This window comes from Chiloscyllium punctatum, chromosome 32 (assembly GCF_047496795.1).
Source record: "Chiloscyllium punctatum isolate Juve2018m chromosome 32, sChiPun1.3, whole genome shotgun sequence".
Taxonomy (NCBI): domain Eukaryota; kingdom Metazoa; phylum Chordata; class Chondrichthyes; order Orectolobiformes; family Hemiscylliidae; genus Chiloscyllium; species Chiloscyllium punctatum.
The window spans coordinates 43,065,062-43,076,597 of record NC_092770.1 but is presented as its reverse complement, the minus strand read 5'-3'; the positions used below and the strand labels follow the sequence as shown (position 1 = coordinate 43,076,597).

Sequence of the window (11,536 nt, the reverse complement as noted above, 5' to 3'; positions counted from 1 at the left end):
ATGTTTTAAACACAAAAAGGGAATGGGCAGAGGAGTTTAAGGAGTAAATTCCCAGACCTTAGAACTGCAAGTTGAAAACATGGCTGGTAATATCATGGCTAAGTAAGCATGAAGTGAGCAATAAGTCAATACTAAAGCAATGCAGAACTGTCCCAAATATCAGTGCTGGGTGCACTGCTTTTCGTCACTTATATAAATGATTTGGATATGAACATAGGAGGTATATGTAGTTTGCAGATGACACCAGAATTGGAGGTGTAGTGGACAGCGAAGAAGGTTACCTCAGAGTACAATGGGATCTTGATCAGATGGGCCAATGGGCTGAGGAGTGGCAGATGGAGTTTAATTTAGATAAATGTGAGTTGCTGCATTTTGGAAAGGCAAATTAGGGCAGGACTCATACATTAATGATAAGTTCCTGGGGAGTGTTGCTGAACAGAGACCTTGGAGTGCAGCTTCACAGTTCCTTGAAAGTAGAGTCGCAGGTAGATAGGATAGTGAAGAACGCGTTTGGCATGCTTTCCTTTATTGGACAGAGCATCGAGGAGTTGGGGGTCAAGTTGCAGCTGTACAAAACATTGGTTTGGCCACTTCTAGAATATTGTGTGCAATTCTGGTCTCCTTCCTAACGGAAAGATGTTGTGAAAGTTGAAAGGGCTCAGAAAAGATTTACAAGGATGTTGCCAGGGTTGCAGAATTTGAGCTACAGGGAGAGGCTGAATAGGCTGTTTTCCCTGGAACATCAGAGGCTGAGGGGTAACCTTATAAAATCATGGGAGACATGGACATGGTAAATAGACAAGGTATTTTTCCCTGGGGTGGGGGAGTCCAGAACTAGAGGGCATAGGTTTAGGGTGAGAGGGGAAAGATTTAAAAGGTACCTAAGGGGCATATTTTTCACTCAGAGGGTGGTGTATGAAGAAGTGGTGGAGGCTGGTACAATTACAACACTTAAAAGGCACCTGGATGGGTATATGAATAGGAAGGATTTGGAGGGATATGGGCCAAGCGCTGGTAAACGGGACTAGATTAAGTTAAGATATCTGGTCGGCATGAACGAGTTGGACCGGAGGGCCTGTTTCCAGTTGTACATCTCTATGACTCTACAGGATTACTGTCATGATTTTACAGAACACCAATAGGCCATTCTGCCTGACTATACTGGCATTTATGTGCCACAGAAATTGTCAGACATAAGGTTACAGAGATAGTGAGAGGGTAGACTATGGAGTCCAATTCATTTAATTTTGTAGTACTGGTTTCTTGACATTAGAATCGAATGGAATTGAATTGAATTTATTGTCATGTGTACCGAGGCACAGTGAAAAGCTTTGTCTTGAGAGCAATAGGTAGATCACAGAGTTAAGTAGCATAGATAAGTAAATAATAGGTAAAAACAGTGGCAAAAACAAAAACACAGGTACAGGCAAATGTGAAAAGTTTTTGAGTTCATTAGAATTACAATTAGGTGCCTTCGTGAACTTGAATCTGTGGAATCAGCACCTAATCTCCAAACATTATCTTTAAGGCCATTGTACTATATTTTACATTAAACATCACATACAAAGGATTTGTTTTTACTTAATTCCTTAATTTAAAAATGTCTTATTTGCTGATCATTAAGCCATTCAGATTTCTTATTGTAATAAACATTTCCGATGCTTAGGTTGTATCAACTAACTATTCCCATCCTTAAAAAGCTCTGGTCTATTTATGGGCTCATTTAGAACATAGAACATAGAACAGTACAGCACAGAACAGGCCCTTCAACCCATGATGTTGTGCCAACCACTGATCCTCATGTATGCACCCTCAAATTTCTGTGACCATATGCATGTCCAGCAGTCTCTTAAATGTCCCCAATGACCTTGCTTCCACAATTGCTGCTGGCAACGCATTCCATGCTCTCACAACTCTCTGTATAAAGAACCTGCTTCTGACATCCCCTCTATACTTTCCTCCAACCCGCTTAAAACTATGAGCCCTCGTGTTAGCCATTTCTGCCCTGGGAAATAGTCTCTGGCTATCGACTCTATCTATGCCTCTCATTATCTTGTATACCTCAATTAGGTCCCCTCTCCTCCTCCTTTTCTCCAATGAAAAAAATTTACTTTCTAGTTCCAACATTTTTTTGCCTTTTACCTATTCCAAATTAATCCCATTACTTACAGAGACCTACCCAGCCATCACCAATTTCTCTGGACTTAACCCAACTTTAGAAAGTCAATATTATAATTGAAACTACTGATGTTCAATATTTAAATGAAGACATTTTCACATCCATGATCACACTATTCTGAAATGTGTTCACACTTATATATGATTTTACGATTATGAATTAGTTTTGGCTAGATTGTTTTAACAATTTTGTCTCATGGAAACAAAGAGTTTTATTCTTTCACAGAATGTGAGGAGCAGTGGCATGGCCAGAATTGGTTTCCCATCCTTGCACAGTCTTCTATGATAATTATAATACTTCTCACCAACAATCCTGGGATTTTGGAGGGCAGCTGAAGCAACCACACTGCTGTGTACAAGGAGTCGCATGTAGGTCTGAGCAGGGACAGACAGCAGATTTCTTTCCCTAAAGGACGAATGGGGGAAGCAGATTGACATTTAAAAATCTGTCAATACTAATTTCACCATAACCGAGACTAGCTTTTCAATTTTTTGTTTTATTATTGAAATTCCAGCTAGTATGGAGGGATTTGAACAAACATCCCAAGGGCATTATTTGGTCTGTATTATTAGTCCACTGACATTAAAGGCAGATGTTGGTGAAAATAAAATAACCAGACATCCTGTATCTGAAGGAGTACTGTTGCAATAAAGGTATTAATTTCACCACAAATGTTTTGAGGGCATTTCTGTTCTCTTATGCAATATCATTCCAGACGACAGAAGTGAAATCCTCACTGGAAATAGCATTCATATATTGGAGAATGAAAATTACAGAACTTTCATGATGTAAAAAGGCGCAGTGCAATGTAGTTACAAAACGAACTAAATCAAGTACTAGATAAAAGTAGATACTAGATAAATCAAGTACTATAAAACGTACTATAACTCAAGTGAAGTTTTTATTTATTGACATTTGATCGCTGTACAGCAGCCAATGTACCAAGTACACACAGTTTCACAATGTGCTGCTTATATTGAGATTGCATGTCTGAGGCACAGATTGGATTCATTTTATTAAGGTGCATTAAGAGAATCTGAAACATTTACAAGTAGGTTATTCTGAAATGTATTTACGTGAACTGCAAGGTGGAAAAACTGTATTGTTCATAATTTACAACTATCGTTGCTGTTGCATGATCTAGTGACTCAGCTGTGTAGATGTTTAGCAGCCAAACTAATAGCCATTAAAATTCAGATTTGCATGGAGTCAGAGAAATGAGTTTCAGTGGTACACTAATAGGCCCCTTTTTGGAATGCAAAGTAGAAGCAGATCACAAATCGGGTTTTAAAAACAAACATAGTTAACGTTGTCCTTTGAAAATATGATTTCTGTGGTTAAGCACAGAGACCATTTCATCTCTGATTGACAGCAGTAAGGAGTACAGGATGAGCCAACAGTCTTGTTCGTTGATGCAACCTATAACAATTTCAAAGTGGTTTTGATCCTGATGTCACTATCATGATTGCATCACAAAGACAAAAAAAAACTTCATGCCAAACACTGTATTGAAGAGCCTCCAAAGCACAATACGTGGTATAAGAAAAAATGCAAAGATTACAAACTGTCCTGTCAGTTAATCATTTCTACTAGCATCATTGTAACGGAATCGCTTTGGCAAGAACTAAATGCTCCTCTTAACCAGTTGCCTGGTTAAGCATTTTAATAAGTCCTTCTATGAAAGGGAAGCCCATTGCTTGACTGCACAGGAATGTCCCAATTTATGAAAAGAAAAATCTTACTGGCTAAGCATTAGAGAATGCACAGATAATCAGCAAATTCAACCGACAGCTAACACCCTTCCAATAGTTTGTGCAGGGAAAACCATTCTTCCCAGGAATTTCAAACTGCCTCTTGATGCACAGGCCAAAGTTTCCTCAAAGGAAAGAATGTAAATGAAAGCATCTTCAAGCGGTGTACAATAGAGCAACAAGAGATGTAGAATACTTAGCCTAACATTAATGAACATCAGACCAGAATGTGGACTTTTTCAGAAACATTGCACCCTGACAGCCTATGCACAGTAAAATATTAGATTTTTTTTCAGGGGTATGAGATAATCTTTTATCCAGACCTTGCTTGAAAGAAGTGAGATCAAGACTTAACTGAAAATAATTGCAGATTTACTGACAGGGTTTTTAATAGAATCAGAAGCATGCAGTAGCATATATTGAAAAGGGCAAGATAGAGCTACTGTGAAATGATGCAGAAGAAAGGGAGGGCTTCAGATTCCCAAAGCATCGAGACCCATTTAGATACAGGAAGGTTTTGCAAAAACACACAGGTTGCATCTGATCAGGGCTGAGATAAATGTCCACAAAAGGAAGGTTAGTTTGTGTTGTGGGGTAAGTTCTAAACTTTATGGACAGGAAAAGGGAAATCATGGCAAAGTGTCAAAGAAACAAGAAGCGTTGACAACTGGTAAAAACAAGCAGCATTAAACATAAACCATAATTCAGAAAACTGGAATCAAACAGGAGAGAAATGCAAACTAGACTGATGCAAGATTACATAAATGCAGGGGTTGAGAAATAAGATTGGTAAACTCCATGCATAACTGGCCAGATAGAGATATGATGAGTGGCAATATGGAAGCTTTCCTCAATTAAGAAGGAAATTGGAAGCTTCACATTCCAGCTATAAAAGTGAAGCTTGCTGCACAGTGAGTTCCTGGTCTCTCATTCACGAGAAAACCTGCATGTGACCATTTCATGTATTCAGGAGGGATTGAAAAGGAAAAAAATACAGGATTGCAGAAATGGTACTACTATAAAGTGTTGTAGTTCTGGGAAGGATAATGTGCTAGATGATTTAAAAACATTTTTTGGGTGTACATTATAGAACACTAGGTATTGGGAAAGAGATAGAGGAGTAAATCTGCAGTAAATTTCAGGAAAGTTAAAAATATTAAGAATAGTAATGGTTAGGAACTTCAGTTATCTAAATACAGATGAGAAGAATAAAATCAAAGTGGGGAATTTGATAAAATCATAGGGAGCTCCTGCAGATTGGTTTCCCAGCTACAAGGAGGGAAGCCAATTTGAATAAGTATAGGCCATTTCTAGCTGACTGCAGGCAGCCACCATGGCCTGGTGGGGATTGTTCTACAGAACCTTAGAGAGGGCTATGCACAGTCCCCACTATTTCCTCAAAGGGGTTTCCTTGAATCATTAAACATTTTTAAAACTACTTTTCAAAGTACCTCCTCAATGCTGCAAGACTCGTGTGTTACCTCTTCTTTGGCCACTATTCCTGATTGTGATGCTGAGCTGTTGTGACTCCAATTAGGCTGCAGCAACTACTTATGAGCTGTCACCCATAAAATTAGGGGAAAGGTTCCATTGCCTACCTACGAATGCAATTCTGATTGAGGTAGCGATCAGATGTGTTGGTAAAATCTTGCTGTTTAAATCTGCTCCTCTCTCCGAAGATGTTTTGTTCTTATTTCTCGTTTCCAGTATTTTGTTTTTTGAATCAAGTGAAGAGGACTAATTTAAGTGAGCTGGCTCAGGAGATAGGAAGCAACTATTGGTATAAATAAACCTTTTAGTGAACAATGAAATGCATGCAAAGTGATGGCACAGTTAAGATATTATACCCATGAGAGAAAGAAAGGGTATCCAGATCAATGATTAAAACAAAATTCTGATTAAAATATAAATAAGAGATTTATAAATGAGCAACAAATACATAAAATATCAAGCAGAATGCAAAATGTGCAGAAAATAATTGCCAAGAAAATAAAAATATATTAGAATAGAGTTCTTCAGCTGTGCAATTTTCTGGTTACACTACAGTGCTGGCTACCATATCATGATATGTAGCACTTAGAGTGATACAGCATAATGTAACTTTCCAGTAGCATTCCAAAACTTTATGAGGAAAGATTGCACAAATTAGTCTCCAAATCCCAGAAGAACTGAATGGGTGATCTGATTGATGTTTTCAAAATATTAAAGGGAATAGATAACAATAGATAAACAAGTTTGGTCATTGGGGAATCTAGGATAGGAACTATAGTCTAAAGTTTAGAGAGAGACTTTTCAGAAGTGAATTTAGAAGAAGAAGAAAGTGGTAGAACGTTGGAACTCAGTTCTGCAAACAGCAGTTGATGCTGGATTAATTGTTAAATCTCAAACCTAACATTGATTGGTGAGTAAAAAATCTGTCAAAGAATAGTTAATTAAGGTAGTACCATTGGTGTTTCCGAAAGAAGGATGCCAAACCACTAAATTAGTTTATGTGATAAACCATCAACTGGTTGAAAGTGGACTACAGATATGTGATTGATGAACAGGGAAGGGCCTTAACTGAGAGAGAATTTTCGTATTTGCTAAAGTAGGAAGTCAACAGCAAGTAACTTGGAAACACAAGGATGCAAGCTCAAGCTCTTGGTTAGTTTAAAACTGCAGTATAGTGTAGATTTCAAATTCCCATCTCAAGGACTATTTGTAGCTGTTATTGGAGAGCCTTTATGCTGAATTTTAGAATTCTGTTCTGTTATTCATCTTTTTAAAAAGTATGTCACAGAAAGGGACCGTTCACATTCAGTATCAGTATCACATTTAATCTGAAATACATCATAAATTTTGAACACCAAACCCAAACTTCACACATTTAAGTGAATACTTCAATATTTGTAACAAGATGATTTGCAAGCTACATAGCAATACACAGAAGAATGTGGATTCACTGGTCAGGGAGAAGGGGCTTGATCTAGTGAACAGGTATCAGTCAAGAAAAATAAAGCTGATAGAGGTACAAAGTGTTGCTTTCTTCCTGGAAATTAGAGTACATGAAGGAAAAACAAATTGCAAGAATTAGAAATCTGAAATAATGAAAAATCTGGAAAAAGTTTGCATCTTTGGCAGTTCTGATTACACCCAAATTGTTAACTAGTCAGATACTGACTAATTTCCAACATTTTCTATTAAAACCTCTTGGGCTGGAACTGAATGTTGCCAGCTGCTGTATGCAATGCAACTATTAATGTCAATTGCGAAGATACATCAAAGGTGGACAATTTAAATCAACACTGATCAACTATGACTTGCCTGCATCATCTCATATCTTATTAACTAGACAACAAGCTTCAGTTAAGATCAGACCTTCACTGAAATTAAGAAAGTCACATTCTCCTCTCACTAAGCATTACAAGGCTTGTATTCCCCTTCATATTTCTCTCTTTACATTTTTAAAAATATATTTACAAGTACGATATACAAAACTTTCTGACATTCCCTGAGGAGACACCAAGAAATAAGAAAATCTGTAGTCAGAATAAAGAAATCTGCTGACTATCATCAGAAATGCAGTGCTAGGGAGATCTCAAGGACTTTAAAAGTGGCCGAATGTCCTGTATCCAGGAAGATAAAGCAGCAGCAAAGACAATATGTGCACGCACGCGCGTGCAAACACACACACACACACACACACACACACACACACACACACACACACACACATTCACTACAGAGTATGGCAGACACTCACAGACACGTGTAAAGGATTGTACATATGAACAGTGATTAATCCAGTTACAGTAAGCACAGTCCAGTTGGGTGAGGAACTAAATACCTATAGATACAGACACAAGGAATTGATGACTTCAAAAATAACCTGAAATTTTGCCAAAGGGTTTAGTCCAAGAAGGTGTTTCTAATTCTGACTCGATAGCTACACCAGTTTGAACATGAAATGGTATTAACATCAAGAATAAAAATAATTTAAGCAGCAAAACTCCTTTCCTCACAAAATGAATTATCTCAGTTCTGGAATTAGTGTTGACCAGCTCATATTCCCAAGTTCGTAATCCTCATCCTCCAGGCCAGTGAAGCTAATGTCCAGTAATATTTTACTAAGACTGTCATTGAGAGTGTCTAAGACCAAGCCTTCAGTCAAAGCTTTGGTGTTTGCATTTATCTGAAGTTCTCGAGAACACCTTCCAGAATTGCCCTCTGAAAGAGGGGAGAATCCTGTGTCAGACACAAGATCCTTAACTGGTGAGTTCAAGAGTTCTCGTGGTGACTCAAAGAGAGCAAAGTCCTTAAATGGTGTACTACTAAAACTCAGGTATCCTGTGTTATTACGCAAGGGTGTTAGGAAGGAACCACATGGTGTCCTCACAGGACTGAACTCAAATAGGTTGTCGTCTTTTTTCAAAGGGGTCAGTGCAATCTTCCAGCTGTTTGCTACATTAACTGGAGAGCTCTCACTGGTGCCTTTACTGGGGGTTGATGAGGAAGGTAGATCATGGGGCTTCTCTTTAATGGGTGTTTTGAAGTTATAGTCTATTGTGGTGCTTGCAAAATCTGAGCACTGGTCCAAGGTTCTAGACTCATTGAAACCAGACACAAAACCCAAATCTAGTCCACTCTCTGCCATGGACTCACTGGCTTCTGGGAACAGAAGAACAGGTTCCTCCACAGGCTGAAGAACATGTCTCTGCTTTCGCCTGGAACTGCTCTCCTTGGAGACCTCATAGGGTTTTGCTGCTGCAGAATTCTCATGACTATCTGTAACTGGAGGGATTGGTGGAATCAGCATCAGTTTCTCAGTATTCTTTATTGAGGTTGCAGGATGATTACAACTCAGACTCTCATTTGAAACCTTAAAAAGAAAGCACAAAAAAGACTAAATATTTTGAAATCATCCATGTTCAAGAGCAGTGTTACATCTTCTTCTGAAAAATAAAACTTTGCTTAACATTTTTATTTTTAATGTAAATAAACAGAGTCATAGAGATATACAGCATAGAAACAGACTCTTCGGTCCAATTCATCCATTCCAATGGAATATCCTAAATTAATCTAGTCCTATTTGCCAGCATTTGGCCCATTTTTCTCTAAACCCTTCCTATTCGTATACCCATTCCGATGAGTTTTAAATGTTGTAATTGTACCAGCCTCCACCACTTCCTCTGGCAGCTCATTCTGTCCATGCACCACACTCTGCATGAGAAAGTTGCCCCTCAGTTCCCTTTTATATCTTGCCCCTCTCACCTTAAACCTATGCCCCCTAGTTTTGGACTCCCCCACCCCAGGGAATGGATGTTGCTTATTTACCCTATCCTTGCCCCTGATGATTTTGTAAATCTCTATAAGATCACCCCATCAGCCTCCGGCCCCAGCCCATTCAGCCTCTCCCTATAGCTCAAACACTCCAACTCTGGCAACATTCTCATAAATCTTTTCTTAACCCTTTCAAGTTTCACAACATCCTTCCGATAGGAAGGAGAGCAGAATTGCATGCAATACTCCAAAGTGGCCAAACCAATGTCCTGTACAGCCACTACGTGAGCTCCCAACTCCTATACTCGATGCTCTGATCAATAAAGGAAAGCATACCAAACGCCTTCTTCATTATCCTATCTAGCTTCATTATCCTATCTAGATCTTTCTATCTAGAAAGTGTACTTCACTTTCAAAAAAACTTTCAACCTGCACTCCGAGGACTCTTTGTTCAGCAACACTCCCCAGGACCTTACCATTAAATGTATAAGTCCTGCCCTGATTTGCCTTTCCGAAATGCAGCACCTCATATTTATCTAAATTAAACTCCATCTGCCACACCTAAGCCCATTGGCCAATCTGATCAAGATCTCGTTGTGCTCGGAGGTTACCTTCTTCGCTGTCCACTACACCTATTTGCATGCCAACAGCATAAGCAGCTAGTGATAGACAGAACTAAGCAATCCACAAACAATGGAGCAGATCCAAGCTCTGCCGCCCTGCCACATCCAGTTGTGATTGGTGGTGGACGACTAACCAACTCATTAGAGGAAGAGGCTGCACAAATAGCCTCATTCTGAATGTTGCAAGAGCCAAACAAATCAGTGCAAAAGGTAAGGCTGAACTATTCGTAGCAATCTTCAGTCAGAAGTCTTGAATGGATGATCCATTGAGGCACTCTCCAATGTTTCCAGCATCACAGATACCAATGTCCTTTGATACCAATCACTCCATAGGATGTCAAGAAATGGTTGGAGATCTCAGCTTCACATGTATAATCAGATAAAAATTAACACTGAGGTGGGTTAATGGGAAACAGACAAGCGAGAGGTCACAGTGTGTGTGCGACAGCAAGAGGAGAGGTAGAGGGGGGAGAGAGAGAGAGAGAGAGAGAGAGAGAGAGAGGGAGGGAGAGAGAAAGATAGGCAGAGCAGAAGGAGAGGGTTAAGAAAATATTACATGGTAAGAGAAACGCTTAAAGGAAAAAGAAATCGTAGTTCAAGGGAGATTCCACTGTGATAAGTAAAAACCTTAATTTAACATGTCTAAGTGCACAGAGTTGAAGATATTTCACTCCATTTGGAAAGTTAGCTATGAAGCTGAAGTGGCTAAAAGATGCTTAGAGTTTAATATTACAGAATGTCTTAACAGGTACAGCTATAAACGTGTACAGCAGTCTGTCAGAGTTAGCTGATCCTGGGAGCTAATTTTAGGATGATAAAAAACCTAATCCAACCAGACATTTGTAGGAGTGCTTTGGCTGACCTGATGACTGTTTGAGTGCCCCAGAGGAATGAACCACATTAGAAAGAACATTACCTTTGGTGCAATCCGAACACGCTTGCGCTTCCTAGCCAACTCGCTACTGCTGCTAGTTGAAGAATGGTGCCCCTGGATTGTTGGTAGGGTGATGTGAGAAGATGGCTGTAGGATGAGGGAGGAGCTGACCGGCAACTGAATGGGTACCAGGTAGGAGTCAGTCCGTGGCAGCAATGGTTTCATCTTTCTCAGATTAACTTCTGTACAAAAAAGTCATGAAAACAATTTATCAAATAGACCTATTAAAGTGTGACTCACCATCTCTGCTCTAGTGTTAAAGATTATGGGATTTGATCTAATTCAGCTCTAAATCAGAAAATAACAATGGAGCAGCAATGGAGCTCAAAAGTGTGAGGAACTGAAGACAATCATTGAAATGATATAGTCAAACTGAAAATTGCACCACTGGGATGGGGACATGATTTAAATCCAAAAATCTATAAATATTTGTTGAAACTTAATTCAAATTAGGTGGTTTGAGGTCATACTGGAAATGCTTAACATCTAGAATAACAGAGTTGGAACGAGGGGTAGGTGAACAATCGATTGGAGGGAAGCAGATCAATCATTTAAATACTACAGCAATAATTAAACAAGCCATTATTCAATCCTAGGTACACTGACAATGGAAAACTATGGTACCGTGGTAGTGTCCCTGCCTCTGGGTCAGAAGGTCTAGATTCAAGTCCCATCTGCCTGGAGATATGTATTAACATGTTTGATCAGGTTGATTAAAAAAAATTGCAACAGAAAACAGACCCCTTAAAATAGGTTGGTGTGTTCTGTAGGATTTTCACCTTACATGGGT

General features: G+C 39.1%; 1 protein-coding gene across 4 annotated transcripts in view; it reads right to left on the bottom strand.

The window, feature by feature from the left end:
* Window positions 1–3,055: 3,055 nt before the first annotated feature.
* foxm1 (forkhead box M1) overlaps window positions 3,056–11,536 on the bottom strand; it is a 37,023-nt gene continuing 28,542 nt past the window's right edge. For all 4 annotated transcript variants that reach the window (XM_072552187.1, XM_072552185.1, XM_072552186.1 and 1 more), the window contains exons 8-9: window positions 10,729–10,928; window positions 3,056–8,788 (exon numbers count right to left, since the gene is read on the bottom strand). In XM_072552187.1, the coding sequence (XP_072408288.1) occupies window positions 7,940–8,788; window positions 10,729–10,928 (1,049 nt within the window). In that variant the 3' untranslated portion in view covers window positions 3,056–7,939. The remainder of the gene's footprint in view (window positions 8,789–10,728; window positions 10,929–11,536) is intronic.